Consider the following 18,081-nt stretch of genomic DNA (forward strand, 5'->3'; position numbering starts at 1 on the left):
TTTAACTTTGGTAGCATAGTCAGAAACAACTGAAAGGGAAAAATGCTAAAACACCCAGCTCCAGTGATTTTTTTTTTTTTTTTTTTTTTTTTTTTTTTTTTTTTTTTAAATTCTAAGCCAACATTTTTTTGGAGCCTGCAGGAGTAGGGGGAGTGTTGAAAGGGCCCCAATGAGCTAGGTCGAGCCGACAGTGAAGCTTCAAAATTACCAGCAGGCAGAGTCCACTCTGGAGAGGCAAATGAATAGGCTTAAGTGAAGTCCCTTGCCCTGCAAAAACCGAGGCAGGTGTTAGGGGATAGATTTTTTGGATAGGATGGAGACGGGAACGGATGAAGTCTTCTCTGGTTAGAGAGGAAATTTGGTATTAAGAGAGCCTGACTGAATCCCAATAATAACCAAACAACTGGTGGTGTCCAGGGCACCGGCTGGAAAGTGGGAGGCAGGAAGCAGAAAGGCTCAAGCTCCTTTCCCTGAGTCGGTTCAGGAATTTAATTTCAGCAAATGTCGATTGGGGCACGGTGTTAAGCTCAGGGATATCATGCTGAATAAAACGTGGTCTTGTCCTTGAAGACCTTACAGTTTAGTGAAACGCCTTTAACATTCCTCGTGGGCTTTAATAACTTTTATCCTGGGAGTTGTCAGGGGAGAGCTGCATCTAAATCCATTCACACTTCGCTAAAGATTTCAAAACAGAGGAAACAAGATACGGGACGACGAGGGTGGAGGAGAGAGGACCGCAGGGGCCGGTGCCAGCCTTGGAAGCCGCCAACGCTGGGCTGGAGCCGCATGCTGGCAAGGGGCAGCCAAGACCGTGCCCCGCGCGGGCACCCTCGGGCTCGGCCCCTGCAGCCGGCAGGCAGCGCGGCGCGGGTCGGGCAGGGGCCGAGCGGAGGTCCGGAGCAGCCCGCGCGGCCGGCGCCCGCCCCCAGGGGGCAGAGTTCCGGGGCTCGTGCCTGCGCCGCCACCTGGGGCTCAGGCCCCACGGCTTCCCGCGGCGGGCCGCACCTTCCCCTTCTCCGTCCTCTCCGCCCGCCGGGGCTCGGCCGAGCTCCGCGGCCGCCGCCTGGGGACAGGAGCCGAGGCGCGGCCGGACACCCGCGGGGGGAGGCGAGGTGGGGAGGCGAAGGCGGTCCGCGCGCGGGGGCGGGAGGAGGCTGCGGGGCTCGGGGGACGCGGCGGCCCCGCCCCCGCCCCCTCCTCGCCTCGGCTCCTAGCCCGAGAAGCCGGCGAGCATGGACCAGACCCCGCGGCGCTGGCACCATGACGCTCGCCCGCTTCGCGCTGGCCCTGGTGTTCGGGGCGCTCCCCGAAGTGGTCGGCTTGGAGTCTGTCCTCAATGATTCCCTCCACCACCGCCACCGCCATTCGCCCCCTCCGGGTCCGCAGTACCCTCATTACCTTCCCACGGAGCAGCGGCCCCGGAGGACGCGCCCGCCGCCGCCTCTCCCGCGCTTCCCGCGCCCCGCGCGGGCGCTCCCTGCCCTGCGCCCGCACGCCCTCCAGGCGGGGCACACGCCCGGGCCGCACCCCCGGGTCTGCCCCGCCGGCGAGCCGTGGGTCAGCGTGACGGACTTCGGCGCCCCGTGCCTGCGGTGGGCGGAGGTGCCACCCTCCCTGGAGCGGTCGTCCCCGGCGGGCTGGGCTCCGCTGCGAGGGCAGCGCCACAACTTCTGTCGGAGCCCGGACGGCGCGGGCAGACCCTGGTGCTTCTACGGAGACGCCCGCGGCAAGGTGGACTGGGGCTACTGCGACTGCAGACACGGTGAGTGGCCTCGGGGCGGCCACTGCAACTCCGAACGGGCCCGGAGCCAGAGGCTTGGGGCAGGCGTCTAGGTCTCTTGGAGAGAGTGACGGGGTGTGCGGTTGTGGGTTTGCACTGTGGAGTGTGACGGTGGGCTGCAGCGGGGTTCCCAGTAAGGTGCACTGGTGCTGCAGATCTAAGGCAGCCAGGTGTGCTTGTGTGAAGGCTGTCAAGAGTGACAGTTTCCATGCCAGGTGCTGAGCTCTGGGTTTCTGGATCTGCTCTGTCCTCTGGCCACTCTGTGTGTGTGTGTGTGTGTGTGTGTGTGTGTGCGGGCGCGTGACAGTGTGCTTTGGGCGTCTGTTCGCTAAATTAGCTTACGTTGAGAGTGTTAGCATATTTACATTAAAGAAGCGTAGAAGCAGAGAAAGTTCCTAATCTTGTTCCGGAAAAGGAAACGTTACATCTAACCTGACAACCAAATAATCTTTCCTCCTTTCTTTAGACTACGATTTCGGAAAATGTGGTAAAATTTTTGCCTTAATCTCACTGTTGACCTCTATTTCAAAATGTATGGCAAAATTATGTGGCCCAAATCAGCCATATTTACTTACATAAACTCAGTATGGTAAATATCATTAGTGACTGGAACAAAAGGGAAGGTAGACAGGGATACTATCTTGGTGAAGTAGCAACTCCATATAGTCATACATAGCTTTCAAGAGCCATTGCTTAGCTTTATGTGCTATGTGTGGAAAATCAGGATTTGTAGGTAACATTAAAGGTGGCAAAATGTTTTAGGTCTGTGGTAATAAAAGCATCAGTCATAAGTTTAATGTACATCAATGATCCAGCTTTGAACATTGCTTCATTTTGAATTGTTGGGATTTTGTTGAAGTTAGCTTTCTTTTTCTTTAAAAACTGGGGAAGAAAAACTTAATATCCTCCGAAGTTTGAATTTCTTTTCAACAAAATAATTTTGGCAGCTTTCCATTCACACTGTGGGGCAAGGGTTTCCTCTATTGAGATCCTGAATCATGTTGTACTTCGTACTGTTTGGAGGTAACTTGGAAGATAGCTGTCACAATGCCATTCATTTCCTGGAGAAATTTTATTTAACAGTGCCTTCCATTGCATTAGTGCTTTGAGTTAAGAAAAAGGGATAGGAAGGTTAAGATCAATTATTCTTCATCCTCGGGAATGAAGTCATCGCTTTGTGTTTCAAGAACAGAATGCCAATGTGGCTATAAAAAATTTGAAGTGATGTCAAACAAAGATTGCTAGTATTGTCTTGTTATTCACTATGAGAGATTATTTATAGTAAAATCTTATGTTTCACAAACACTGACTTTTTCGTCTGCATATTAATCTTAGTTTTATAAATAGGTCAGAGTGGAGAATTATTAGGGAATGAATGTGTAGGTGAGAATATACAACTTCTCTTTAAGTACGTACGTACAGACTCAAGAAAAGAAATTAAAAGTTAAAAAATGATAGTGATCTCTTGCTCTCTCTTTGACATGACACTTCCAGCTTTATATTTCAAACATGGAGAGTAACTTGTCCTTGGATTTCCTGCCACTTCGCCCCCTTTAGTCAAATAGAAATGTAAATGTTTTCAATGCCTTTATGTTCATTGCTAACTCTCACCAGACAAAACCCCAAATACTGCATAATAGTTGTTTGTACTTCCTGGAGTAAAGTGATAGAACATAAGAGAAACAAAAGAAACCACTCAAGACGGGAGATAAATGCCCTCTCTACCACCACAAAAAAATAGGAAAACAATAAGCTGTGTATGAGTTGAATTACTTTCAGACTCAATCTCATTCTATCATTTACTCCTCCAGGTCTGCTTGGGCATAACCCATAGATGACTGGCATATTCTGAACCTTATGGCTTTCTTGGTCCTACATTTCAATTAAGGGTGTGAACAAAAGTATCATGAAGTGGTGTAAAAAATATTGACTTATGCTTTAGAAAACACTGGTGTCTGCTTTGGCTCTGCCAGTAGCTGTGCATTGTTGGGTAAGACTCTTAACTCTTAGCGCTTTGGTTTCCTCACCAGAAAAGCAGGTTTTGAGTAAATTAATTTAAAAGACCTTTACAGCGCTGAGAATGTATGCAAAACACCCTGGCCTGATTATATCAGTTAGGACTTAGGCACATTCCTTCTGTGTTAGATGCTAGACTAAACATTTTATGTGCATTTTCTCATTTCATTCTTCTTCTTCTTCTTCTTTTTTTTTTTTTTTTTTTGACAGAGCTCCCTCTGTCACCCAGGCTGGAGTGCAGTGGTGCAATCTCAGCTCACTGCAACCTCTGCCTCCCTGCTTCAAGCGATTCTCCTGCCTGTCTCTTGAGTAGCTGGCATTACAGGCATCTGCCACCACGCCCAGCTAATTTTTGTATTTTTATTAGAGATAGGGTTTTACCATGTTGGCCAGGCTGGTCTTGAACTCCTGACCTCAGGTGATCCACCCACCTCCGCCTTCCAAGGTGCTGGGATTACATGTGTGAGCCATGGTGCCCAGCCTCATTTCATTTTGGTAGCAATCTTATAAGTGAGTTCCTGCATTTTACTGATGAAAATACCTAAAGATATATTATGAGGAGTACAGGAGAAAATAGGGTTAGATATGTATATTTGTACTTCACAGCTCACTTTGCTCTATTTCTTTACTTATATATGCATGTAGAAATATCTGTGCTGTCTGGTAATCCTCATTTATGGACTAGTCTAACATGAAGAAAGGAAATTATATTTGATCCAATGCACATGATTTATAGTCGCTTATGCTTAAAAAATATCCAGTGTCTTTTTCTTTTCTTTTCTTTTCTTTTCTTGAGATGGTGTCTCTCTCTGTTACCTGGGCTGGAGTGCAGTGGTGCAATCTTGGCACACTGCAACCTCTGCCTCCAAACCTCTGCCAGGGTTCAAATGATTCTCCTGCCTCAACCTGCCAAGTAGCTGGGATTATAGGCACACACCACCATGCTTGGCTAATTTTTTTGAATTTTTAATAGAGATGGGGTTTTGCTATGTTGGCCAGGCTGGTCTCGAACTCTTGACCTCAAGCAATCTGCCCACTTCAGCCTCCCAAAGTGCTGGGATTACAGGTGTGAGCTACCTTGCCTGGCATATTATTTTCTTTACAGAAATCCCAGGGCTAGAAAAAGAGAACAATGTATAGTAATGTGATCCCTCCTTTAAAAAATAAACTGGTGGCCAGAGTCACATATGTAGTTGCATTGAGAAAAATGAGGAAGTTGGTGTCTCCGTGGTGAAGAGCTGATTGAAGCCAAGTTGAAGGAACAGGGTGGGGACCTCAGGTGAGCCAGGGCTGGGTGTGGATGTTCCAGTGGCTCAGAGGTCAGAGAGCAGGAAACATGATAACTGGACCCTTGTTTTATGAACCTTGCAAATTAATACTAAAGAATCATTTTGGGTATGGGAGTACCCTGAATCAGTCCAGGGAGCTAGTCTCATTATGAACATTTAGAATCATCTAAGGGCTTGTTAAAATGCAGATTCCTAGCTGAGGAGGCTCTGAGTAATTCTCAGATCTAGCCCAGGAGTGGAACATGCCATTTCTATTGAGCAGTCAAAGTGATTTGGATGCTGAAAACTCTGTCACAGTCAGGCAGAAACATGGAAGGGCATTAGAACCCACCTAAAAAGCACAATGGTAGGTGATGATATAGACTAGTTGAGCCCACCATTCTGTGACTCAACCCTGTTAGGCTGTAGGTATAGGGTATGCCAACGGTAACTTTTTGTGAGGTTTTAGAAATGGCACCTCTGGTTTTTCCCTTGACCAGTGTAGGATAATAATAAACTAGTTCACTGGAATATGGTTATTTTATTTTTATTTTTTGAGACAAAGTGCAGTGGTATCATCTCAGCTCACTGCAACCTCTGCCTCCCGGGACCAAGCAATTCTCTCGCCTCAGCCTCTGAAGTAGCTGGGACTACAGCTACTTTTTTTCTTTTTCTTTTGTATTGTTTGTAGAGATGGAGTTTTGCCATGTTGCCTAGGCTGTTCTTGAACTCCTGGTCTCAAGTGATCCTTCGGCCTTGGCTTTCCAGAATACTGGAATTATGGGTGTGAGCTACCATGGCCGGCCAGAATATGGTTATTAATTGAATGTAAGCCAGGTTATTTTCACATTTCTACAGGAAGAATTAACAGGCAAACAATAGTTTGTGACCCAACATGGTGGCTCATGCCTGAAATCCCAGCACTTTAGGAGGCTGAGGTAGGAGGATCACTTGAGGCCAGGAGATAGAGGCTGCAGTGAGCTATAATCATGATGATATTGCACCCCAGTTTAGGCAACAGGGGGAGATCCTGTCTCTAAAACAAAAACAAAACAAACACAACAAGACACCATAGCTTGCAATAAATTAGTGTTTCCTGCCTAGGAGGGATAGTCGTTTTTCTAGTCTTTGGCAACTTGCTTGACATTGTGCTGAGAACCTCTGTTTTTACAAGCAACCATAGATGGCTAATGATTGAGAGGTATAACAGATTAAATAAAGGAGAAAGTTCTAATCATTGAGATTTTAGAGGAGAGGATAAGTCATAGATCTGACTTTCTGTCATGTCATGTTCATCTGTTCATGTGCACCTACCCACCCCAAATCTCTTGATTTAAATAGAGATAGAGGACATGTGGGCCAAGTCCTATTGTTTACAGGCTGTACTCATTGAAGTCCATCTGTTGTTTGTAGTGAATGTTAATTAAAAAGTTAGCTGAAAGCTGTCCCTCACCCATTTTAAGTGCTTCATCTTGGTTCTGTGTAGCAGGTGCTGAAAATCATGTATTAGCAATACCAGATTTGATACATCTCGTGGTTGGTTTTAAATATTGAGCTCAATATGCTTTTCAGACTAAGGCAGATGTCATATACTTAGATTTGGGGGCATTATCTGATTCGTAACTAGTGTGAAGATTTTTTTTTTTTTTAGAGAAGAAAATAAGATATCCAGTTACTGTTGCCTTTTATGAGCTATTATCCAGGGATGTATATATACTTATGTGGTCACTGTCTTGTTTGTGTGCGTGTGTGTGTGTGTGTGTGTGTGTGTTTGCGTGTGCACGTGTGCACATACATGTGTGTACTATGTGTTAAGACAGCAGTCTCCAACCTTTTTGGCATCAGGGACCAGTTTTGTGGTAGGCAGTTTTTCCACGGACCTACGGGATGATTTCGTCAGGCGTTAGGAGCCTGCAACTTAGGTCCCTCACATGCGCAGTTCACAATAGAGTTCAAGCCCTAGGAGAATCTGCTGCTGCTGCTGATCTGATAAGAGGCAGAGCTCAGGTGGTAATGTGAGCGATGGGGAGCGGCTGTAAATACAGATGAAGCTTCTTCACTTGCTCACCCCCTCACTGGTCACCTCCTCCTGGGCAGCCCAGTTCCTAACCTGTACTGGTCCATAATCTGGGGATTAGATTGGGGACCCCTGTGATATGATAACCTATGTAAAGGTAATTTTGTTTATAACTGAAACTGAAGTATTCAGCAATAAGGTGCTACTCACAAGTACCTGCATTTGATGGATATTATGTAGATACTAAAGTCATAATTGTGAATATTGTATACATATAATAGGAAAGTGTTTATGATAATGTTTAGGGAAAAGATGGGTACAAAATTTATATATAATACATTATGACTGTGAAAATAAAGACACTTTTGGATGATTTGGAAGAAAATATGATAATTATTAATTTGGATATGGATGTGGCTTGGATCGATTTGGATAGTTTTGATAGCAAAGAATAGAAAACTGAAACAATAAGGAGGCTTATTGTTCCTATTATAAGAAGTCCATCCGATGGGCAGGCTCCAACACGTTACACCTCTGTTCCTCTGCAACTCCCTTAGCTACTCTATCCTCTTAAGCGTGGCCTTTATTCTTAGGCTGGTGGTTATTCCAGGATTCACTTGGAGATAGATCAACCTGCAAAAGAAAGAGAAGGCCCCTCTTCTGGAATGTCCTTTTGAAACAAGGAAACCTTTCTGGAATTTCCCCTACAGACTTCCACATTTCATTGGCCCAGACTGGATCACATGTTCTTCCCTGACACTCTTTGGAAAGGAATGTTCAATTGCCATAATTATGTAGATTAGTTAGCTTAACCTCTGAATCATTTGGGGATTCAACTGGCAAGGAGGAAGCAAGACAGTTGTTGATCAGAAGCAAAAAGGTTTGCTAAGGAGAATAGTTGGGACTTGTCCTTATATCTGGGAAACATAATGCAATTAAAAAATAACAGTAAGTAAGTAATCTAAAAAGTGCTGTGAAGTGCTACATTCATTTTTTTAGTCATATCTGGATGAACAACATTTAGACTTTGGTTTGGTTGACAAAGCATATTTTCTTGTCTTAAGATGCTATTTGCAGGCAAATATTATGACACACTTATTTCTGAAATGAATAATTCCATAACTGATGAGAATACAGAAGTTAATTCAGTTGTTAAGTAAACTTGATTATGTGATTTAATTCTAATTTTGTAGGTTTTTTTTTTCCCCCCTGAATTAAATTGTAAAGAAAGCAGTCTTTTGAAGCCTCTCTTCTTAGCTGCATGGTAAATAGGCATTAGATGAACAATTGATTTAGACTGATTCTACATGGTCGGACTGCCGTCATTAGAAAATAAAGAACTGTTTACTTTTGCCCCTTTAGCATCTTCCTTTTCCAGGGTAGTCTCCTCTTCCTTCCTCCTTCTTAAAAATCAATGCAACAATATTAATAAAAAATTTATTGTATGCAAAACACTAAAGTAATGGTGTTTACCCCCCCGCAAGCCACACATGCACATTTAGCCTCAGCACTTTTTATTAGGATCAGCAGAGGGGATGGATACACAGTGTAATGCCGATTCTCCTAACAGGGTAAGGATAGATTTCATTTATTCATTAAACATTTATTGTGTTCACACTAGGTACAGCATTTATAAAGATGAATCAGAAATTCACCTTTATCCTCTGGTTGAGGACAGCCACTCTCTGGTTGAGGTGTCAGAAGAATAATAATCATTTTTTTTTACCTTCCCTGTGGTACATGATCTGGGAGACAAGAAGATTATTGTTTGGTTTCAATTTCATCACTCAGTGCTATACCATAAAATGGCAATATCTGTACCATTTGTTTATGTGTAGATGGTCTAGGGACATACAATTTGTGAAATTTTCTGTTAGGGTTATGTGCATATATTGTTAGCCTACTATAACTTAACCATGGACAGAGTCTTCCTTTTTTTGTTTGATATTGTATAATGTTTTAAACTAAGGCATAATTTATGAGATTTATAAATTTCTAATAAGCACAATGTAAATACATAGAATTGCTAATTCAGAGGATGCACTCTCATTTTGAACTATACCAACTGATTTTTTTCTCAGCATTTGAGTTATCTACATGAATAATAAATGAAGAATTAATATGAATTATAGATGTGAACTAATGGAAGCAAATATAGCTCAGTTGGATCTTGCTTCAGGCGAATGCCTTGTATGTTAAAAAATGATTTGCTTTCATTTTGACCTGGGATAACTTGAATGAAATCTACTATTTAGTAATTATATAGCAGGTTTAATTTAGGAGCAAATATAATTATAGATGAAAATAGTATAACTTAGTACTGTTGAATAGGGTGAATAAATAAAATAATATAAAAATTAACCTAGCATCCCCTACTGTACTTGAAAAATTCAACAGTCCCCCAATTCAGTTGTTTTCAGATGCTATAATTTTAAAAATATATTTTATATAAAATATAAAGGGATAAGACTTAGTAGTATATTTAACTTAATGTCAGATATGTGTACTAAATTGTTCATCAGGTCATGGTTTTTTTCCTATTCTTTTGAATAGGTTGTAAGTTGAAATTTCTATACCACTCACAGCTTTAAGCATACTTTTGGTAAAGGATCTGAACACTAGCTGGACATTGCCAGCATGCATTCTTTCTATTCCACTAGAACAACAGAAATGACTAAAGTTAATCATTTTATGCATCTATAAAGTTCAATAATAGACGAGAAAGGATTTGTGTGAAAAGATGAAGTTTTTTTTTTTTTTTTACTCTTTTATCAAACTGATTTTTTAAATGATTAAAAAGTATTACTAATTTTATTCAGAAAACACTATTGGGGTGCGTCTTAGTTTTTACTGCAATTTCTTTCTCTTTAAATTAAGGAATGCTACTTATAAGTACATTTTAATGAGGGGTTAACTAAATAAACAGGCATGCATTTTTTCCCCCGCACTGGGTCTTGCTTTGTTGCTCAGGCTGGAGTATAGTGGCAAGTCATAGCTCACTGTAACCTCAGGTGCCTGGGCTCAAGCGATCCTTTGCCTCAGCCTCCTAAGTTGCTGGGATTACAGGCCTGGGCCACCACACCCAGCTAATTTTTAAATTTTTTGTAGAGATGGGGTCTTGCTAGGTTACCCAGGATAAATAGGCATATCTTTTCATTGGCTTTGTTTTGGAATGAGCTGGGTATGTAGAATGACGATAGCTGACCCATTTGGTTCTTTTTCTCACATTTCTTTTGGGCTTCTTTCATGTATGGAGTATGGGGAAAGGAAGGTTGTTTTGTCTTTATTTTTGTTTTTGTTTTTTTTTTTGTTTATCAAGACAGGATCTTGCTCTTTCGCCTAGACTGGAGTACAGTAGCACGATTCTAGCTCACTGCAGTCTTTAACTCCTGGGTGCAAGCAATCCTTCCACCTTAGTTTCCTGAGTAGCTGGGACTACACACGTGGGCCACCAAGCCTGGCTAATTTTTAATTTAATTTTTTGTAGAGACAGCATCTCACTATGTTGTCTAGGCCAATCTCTAACGCTGGGGCTCAAGCAGTCCTCCTGCCTTGGCCTCCCAAAGTGCTGGGATTACAGGTGTGAGCCACTGTTCCTTGCCTTAGTCTTAAATCTTAAAGCTCTAAAACCAATGAGACTTGTGAAGGCAATTTTTATCCAGTCAGCTTTTCTCTAGTTTACCTGTATTGATTGAAACCGATAAGATGGTTAAAGAGAACTCTTCTTGAATGACCTCCGTTTGGGTAATTCCTGTTTTCTAGCAAAGCTGTCCATCAAGCAAATTTCTGTTACACGAACCTGTTATTTCTTTCCTTTATAAAACTAGAGACCTACGTACTTAGGAGGAAAATAATTGTAAACTATTTTATTGTAAATGTTTAGCAGTTAAACATTTTTGTGAAGGAATTAAGAAAGAATTCTGAACATTGTTGTACATTGGAACATTTTGCCTTTAAATAGTTACAATACCAGCAGACTGTTGACCTTTTTCTTTTTTGGTAGCAGTTCATTTTAGGAACTCTGGGGCCTTCACTCCATGACATGCCATCACGCATAGTAGTACAATTCCAGACTTTCTTCCATGACTGGTTTCGTCTGCATGTTTATAATGCTTAATATAATTGACCTGCTGAAACTTTAAATTATTATTTTTAACACATTTAAAAATAGAAATCTGTAGAATAGAATATTTTCTGTGCACGTGGCTCTTGAGAGACTTTAAGACAGTGCAGCCCTAGATCACACACACCGGGGTGTGGTCCAGAGACAAGAGCTCTAACTCTAAGGTGTATCAAAGAATGCTTGGCTGCTGTAGGAGAATGTAGGCAGAAGGCAAGGGATCAATTCTTGATAATAAAAAAGTGTGAGAATTGAACAATATTTGCCAAACAAAGAATTTGTTCTACAATTTATGTAAATAACTTTAATGGTAGGTACAGCAATAGAAATTAGTTTACTTGGTTAAATTTGAGCTTTGCAGATTTCTTTGAGCTAAGGTTATTTCCCTTTTTCCATTGTATAATTGTGTACCTATATATTTGTGCAAATGTATATACACACACATTCATAGTCCTCTCACAAATTTGTGTGGGTGTGGGACAAATCAGCTTCTACCGGAGGATCAGCCTTAACTATAGGAGCACCAGAAAGCCACTCCTCTCCTATTCCACGATGTCCAGAAACTTTAGGCTACTTTATGCTTCTCTGCCTGGTTGGTTTATTCCATATAACAGTTGGTGGATTCATTGCAGTATTTTAAGGAGGATGATGGACACTAGTGTGGTATAACACATAAAGTAGTATCTGAAGTTTTGAAAGGTGCTTATGATATTTCAGGGTGTTTGCTTAGGTTTGGAGGTAGATGGTCATTAATCAGGACAGGGAACTAGGAGATAGTTGGTCATGGCTCTGCAGCTGCTTAGTTGCTTTGGTCTATAGTTTCTTCATCCGTAAGTAGAAGGAAATAAGTTACAGTTATTATGATCTTGACCACCTCAGCTCTTCCAAGAGAATAAATGCAGCAAGAACAAAATAAAACCAAAAAACAAATGAAAACTACTACTTATCTTAAATGCACAATATCTAATGTTGGATCTCAGAAAATGGTATCCCCATATGAAGGCCTCAGAAGCAGAGTCAGGAACAAATTTTCCTTTGATCTTTTCCTGCTTTCCTGTCACTGGCCCTTCATCTTCCCCTGAGGTTAGCCACAGAAACTAGAATTTTCGGCCAGGCGTGGTGGCTAACACCTGTAATCCTAGTACTTTGGGAGGCCGAGGTGGGCAGATCACAAGGTAAAGAGATCGAGACCATCCTGGCCAACATGGTGAAACCTCATCTCTACTAAAATACAAAAATTAGCTGGGCATGGTGGTGCATGCCTGTAGTCCCATCTATTTGGGAGGCAGAGGCAGGAGAATTGCCTAAACCTGGGAGACAGAGGTTGCAGTGAGCCAAGATCACACCACTGCACTCTAGCCTGGCACCTGGCAACAGAGTGAGACTCTGTCTCAAGAAAAAAAAAAAAAAAGAATGAAACTAGAATTCTTCTTTTCCAAGGTGGGCCATAGACACCAGAATCCCTTGTTTCTACAATTAGCCATAAAACCTAAAAGTATTACTCAACTCCCCTTGTGCCCCAGCTTTCTGTGTAAGGACTGGCCTTAAAAATTTATCTGACCTGCCGGGTGCGGTGGCTCAAGCCTGTAATCCCAGCACTTTGGGAGGCCGAGGCGAGTGGATCATGAGGTCAAGAGATCGAGATCATTCTGGTCAACATGGTAAAACCCCGTCTCTACTAAAAATACAAAAATTAGCTGGGCATGGTGGCGCATGCCTGTAGTCCCAGCTACTCGGGAGGCTGAGGCAGGAGAATTGCTTGAACCCAGGAGGCGGAGGTTGCGGTGAGCCGAGATCGCGCCATTGCACTCCAGCCTGGGTAACAAGAGCGAAACTCCATCTCAAAAAAAAAAAAAAAAAAAAAAAAAATTTGTCTGACCTACCTTGTTTGATTACAGGTCATAAGAGCTCCCCCATTCCAGACAGGGTTCTTCTCCATACCCAGAAAGCAGCAACACAAAACTCGAAGAGGCCAAGAAAAATCTAAAGTGATAAGCCTTACTGGGTTTCCCCACTCAGTCTGTTAAGATTAGATCCTACCCTTTTTGTCCAATCGTATTTCTACATGGCTGTCCATACTTCATTAAACCGAAACGTGAAAATGGGCAATATCCCCTATAGCTTTGAGTCTTCATTCTAAAGGCTCCCGTGTCATGTAAAATTATGATCAAATCAATTTATATGCGTTTTATCCTAATAATATGCCTCTTGCCAGTGAACCCTCAGAGGGCAAAGAGAAAGTTCTCTTGGCTCCTATAATAGAATGAATCGTGTGGTCAAACTTTTACTCTTTTAGAGCATATTTCTTTTCTTTCTTTTTTTTTTTTTTTGCGGTATTTTTAATTCTATCTTTGTAAACCGATTCTGTCCCCCGAGGGGGTGCACCGTTCCTGGAAGTACTGCAATACCAGGTCGATGCGTGGAGTGGATGGAGCAAGCTCCTATTCCATCTCCCGACTCTAAAAATACATTTAATATATTGTCCTCGAATGGAGGACGTATCAGATATTAAACTGATAAGAACAGATACTACACTTGATCTTAGCCAAAAGGCCGAGAAGCGATCTTTTAGAGCATATTTCAATGGTGTTTTTAAAAAACATGTTTCAAATAGTTATTAGAAGAATTGAGAACTTTACAGAATTAATAAATAATTATTTGGCGTTCTAGGTAGATGGCTTCTTCAGAATAGACACTTTTATGGCCCTTAGGAAAGGATGAACCAAGTAGGGGGCACTGTTAGGAAGGTATGTGTTAGGGGTGGCTGAGCCTGGAATGTAACAGAAGATTCATTACTCATTGACATTGCAAATATTTGTATTCATTTGTTAAAGGAAAATTGGAAGAGCACTGCACATTTCTTGCCATATAGCAGATACTGCTGAATGAATCCAGGCTTTCACAGTGTGCTTGGAGCATTAGAGAAAATGATGGTGCAGCTGATAGTTGACCTGGAAACTATTTCCAGCTCTATCATTGCCATTATATTGTTATGATCATAATTATACTTTACTCAGGATTTTCTCCTTCTCACCTCTAAGTGCCTTAATCATTTAGATTCTATGTGTGCATCATTTCTTGATAGCTTTTTGATTTAGGCGCTGTTTTAAATCTTATGATCACTTAATGTGCCTAAGTACAAATTGCCTTTGTTTTCATTACTAGAACTTTCTTCCAGTCCTTTTGACATGAGTAACTCGTTAATTAAGAGGGAGAGTTAGTAAAGAGATAATAGATTAAATATCAATTCGAATAAAGTTTGCTTAAGGTCAACAAATGAATCTTTTGATTAAAATAAACTTCTGGTTATTTGTGATGTGCATATTATTACGTGGACCTCTGTAGAAGAAGTTTTGTGATATAAAAGAAATTCATTAAAGATCAATTGAACTCTTCAGAAATACTTTCTTAAAAATATTCTGTAGTTCACACTTCACCAGGCTAGGCAGGACTTCCTCTTGCTTAGTGTGAATTAAGGAGGTTTAGAATAAGTGAATGAGTTTTAGGTGATTTGTCATATGAATGACCCATGGCCTGTTCGTTCCTGAGTAGTCAGGATTCGGCAGTGCTGTACAATGTTTACTTCCATTTATTGTTGCCTTTTGTTTGAATTAAATGAGACTATGTATGTATATGAGAAATAGAATATATTTTTCTCAGATGTTTACATTTTAAAAGGATAATGATGATGTGGAAAATAATGGTGCATGACTAAGCCTGCACAAATGAAATGAATGGATAATTTGTGAATCTAATATTTTTGGAAGTTATTATGAAGCCGCATAGAATAACTTTGAAATATGCACATTATGCTAGATTTTTTGGGGTAGGATTGATTTTTTAAAATTAATTTATTTTCTTATCTATTAAATAAAGGTAATTGTAGGTGATTTTAAAATAATTTTATGCCATTCTTAAGTCATCTGAGGTTAATTCTGTCTCTGCTCAGTTGTCCCGCTTGCTGCCTCCCAGTGCCTGCTCTGGAACTAATTCCAGTGAGGAATGTAGGGTCTTGATCCACACTTAAGGGATAAGACCAAAATGTTGTCTTTCCCAAGGGTACCTGAATTTAAATTTTGGCTCTTTTAATGACTTAAAGGAATGACTTAAATTGTGGACTTTGGCACAGCTCTTTAGATATGGTATCTTAGAGGAGGTGAGTTTGCAAGGGCATTCAGTTATACCCACTACCTAGTGGCTGTTTTTCCAAGGCTAGCATTAGGCAATATTTTCAATATGAATAACTTCTTGAAATTATGGACATAATCTTCAAAATTTTAATGACCACAACTGAAATTTAAAAAGGGAAAACACGTTTTATTTTTCTATAGTAGATGAACAAATCAAATAGAAGGAAGACGTAGTGCAGCTAATTACAGCTAATTCACATTCAAAACCCTTAACTTTGTTTCCGTGTTTCTTACTGATGACCTCATGAGTAGAGGTGGGTAATAAATGATAAGAACTTCATATGTGATATAATCTAGTATTTGGGATACAAGATCTGATGTTAGTCATACTCTTCCACTTTTTCTCCTTTGAAAATTACAGTGGTTGCTTCTTGATGAAAAGATAATGGAATAAAAAAATTATAATAGGACTATCTGTTTGCCTAGATAAAAAAGAAAATATAATCAGTATTGATATCAGGATGTTAATTACAAAAAAGGAAGGAGCTTGTTAAATCCTCTCTTAAAGGAAGAAACACATGCCACACACAGTGGAGGCTAAATCATTCTGCCTGGATCCCTTACTACTTAAGTTTAAAAATCGTGTTGACCCAGGACTGGCTCACTATGTTCGAATGATTATTTACTATTAAAGGATTTTGGGATTCTTTTCCACTTTAGGATCAGTACGACTTCGTGGTGGCAAAAATGAGTTTGAAGGCACAGTGGAAGTATATGCAAATGGAGTTTGGGGCACTGTCTGTAGCAGCCACTGGGATGATTCTGATGCATCAGTCATTTGTCACCAGCTGCAGCTGGGGTGAGTGCGCCCATCCCTAACCAGATCAGTCTGCTAGAATCTGAGAATAGTGCTAGGTGCCTGTTATTGCTTTGTAAAGCTTCTGTCTTCCTTTCTTACTGTCACTTTCTTCATTCTCACATTTCACAAAAGAGTTATAAAGAAGGGGCCCCAAATGGAAGAAATGAATTCTCTCACATGCAAATATACTTCACATACAATTACCTGGGCTGAACTAGGAAATGGGCAAATACTAAGTGGGCAAATTTAAAGGCTCTTTTGGTCTTTGTCTTTAACAAAATATAGAGGCCTTTGAGGTAAGTTTTGCCGTTTCAAATTACTAGAATTTGATTCTAAGAATTATTTCCTAGAATTATGATCGATTAATTAAATTATTCTATTATAATTGCTAATTATAATTAATAAGCACAGCCTTAGGTTGTTACTGTCATTTGATTTTACCTTTCTACTTTTATCTACCCACAGATTCCATTTGTGTGTGAAGGGGACAATGTTTACCTGTACCCTTGTCCTTAATGGGGAAGTGGCGATGCCCCAGGCCTTAGATTTTGGTTCTGAGGTCCTGTGGAAGATGGCAGCTTCTGTCAGCTCTGGCAGTGTCCTGCCGTGCTTAGGAGCTGCCAGCCTGGGAACTGGCTCCACTGTAACCCTAGGCACCATCTTTAAAACAAGTCAGTGTATACTGAATTCATCAGTCCCAGCATCTTTATTCCTTGTGCCATAGAGTTTCACCAGTAGCAGAAGGCTTCTTTCTGGGACAACAGGTTTTATTTTTGTTTTTATTTTATTTTTTTTTTTGTTTTTGCGTCTCCTTTATATTTTTTAAATACACTTAACATATATTTTTCTTGGCCTTTATCACCAGAGATCTTTAGAAAGCATGGAAAATATTTTGTTACAAAAATTACAGTCTAAAAGACTGAAAAAAATGTTTGCAGTTTACACGTATTTTGCATTAATAATCAGAGTGGTAATAGCTAATATGATGGCACAAAATGAAGTAGAACTTCAATTTACCAGATTTCTTTTATCTTTCCACTGGGAAGGTGAGGAATAAGTATTGAGTAGAGACAAAACTTGAAGGCCTAAATTTTGTTCAGACTTTTGATGCTGTTAGAGCAATAAATAGGGTTATTATAGTAAATTAAAGTTAATGAATTATTTTAATAAGCTGATATAAATCAGAATGAAAGAAGGAGTAAGGCCAGAGCTTATGAAGTGTTATGGTGCTGGGAAATGTTAATTACTGATTTTATCATGAATACTTTGTCTGGCAAACAGACATTGGCAGGTGGGCAGGTCACAAAGAATGTTGATTTCATGCTTTTTCCTTTGAGGGGCAAGAGATGTGATAAATTTATAAGCTGATGTCAGTGTCTTTCTTTATGTACCTACCTATATATGCTTTTATTACCCGTGAAAATCAGAAAGGAATAAAATTTTCTATGAGATACAAAGAAACAAGAACACTATAGTGGAGGTGTGAACTACTGTGTGGTTTATTCGTCTTTTGATTGACGAAAGTATGTAAACTATTATTCTGCAAACAAACTTCAGATAAGCTGATCCAACTGCTTATATATTATTATTTCTCAGTAGTCCATGAAAAAAAAAAAAAAGAAATTGCACAATAGAACCAGGGAGACTCAGCTTCATTGCTGCGAAGACACATTTATATTTTAGATATACCCCAGATGTTTACAGTTTGGTTGATGGAATGCTGCAGCATGGAGACAATTGGAGAGATTACCATGTAAATCAGATAAGCATTTCATCTTTTTAAAATTTAATACCCAGTTGTACACAGCAGAAGTTACTTACAAAAATATGTGGATTAGATGAGCTAAAAGCAGAGCCCATCTGTATGCTATTATTTTCATTTTTAAAAATA

At 40.6% G+C, this 18,081-nt stretch overlaps 1 protein-coding gene and 1 non-coding gene across 3 annotated transcripts in view; one reads left to right on the top strand and one right to left on the bottom strand.

Annotated features, from left to right (window-relative positions):
• Window positions 1–960: 960 nt before the first annotated feature.
• PRSS12 (serine protease 12) overlaps window positions 961–18,081 on the top strand; it is a 70,637-nt gene continuing 53,516 nt past the window's right edge. Inside the window, exons 1-2 of one of the 2 annotated variants that reach the window (XM_003929893.3) lie at window positions 961–1,762; window positions 16,052–16,190. In XM_003929893.3, coding sequence (XP_003929942.3) covers window positions 1,261–1,762; window positions 16,052–16,190 — 641 coding nt within the window. In that variant the 5' untranslated portion in view covers window positions 961–1,260. The remainder of the gene's footprint in view (window positions 1,763–16,051; window positions 16,191–18,081) is intronic. The other variant, XM_039479217.2, reaches the window with a different exon arrangement.
• LOC120367811 (U2 spliceosomal RNA) lies at window positions 13,576–13,766 on the bottom strand. The gene has a single exon (XR_005582092.1). It is a non-coding gene; the product is annotated as a U2 spliceosomal RNA (small nuclear RNA).

The sequence above is a fragment of the Saimiri boliviensis genome, chromosome 3 (assembly GCF_048565385.1).
Source record: "Saimiri boliviensis isolate mSaiBol1 chromosome 3, mSaiBol1.pri, whole genome shotgun sequence".
In the NCBI taxonomy this organism is placed as follows: Eukaryota; Metazoa; Chordata; class Mammalia; order Primates; family Cebidae; genus Saimiri; species Saimiri boliviensis.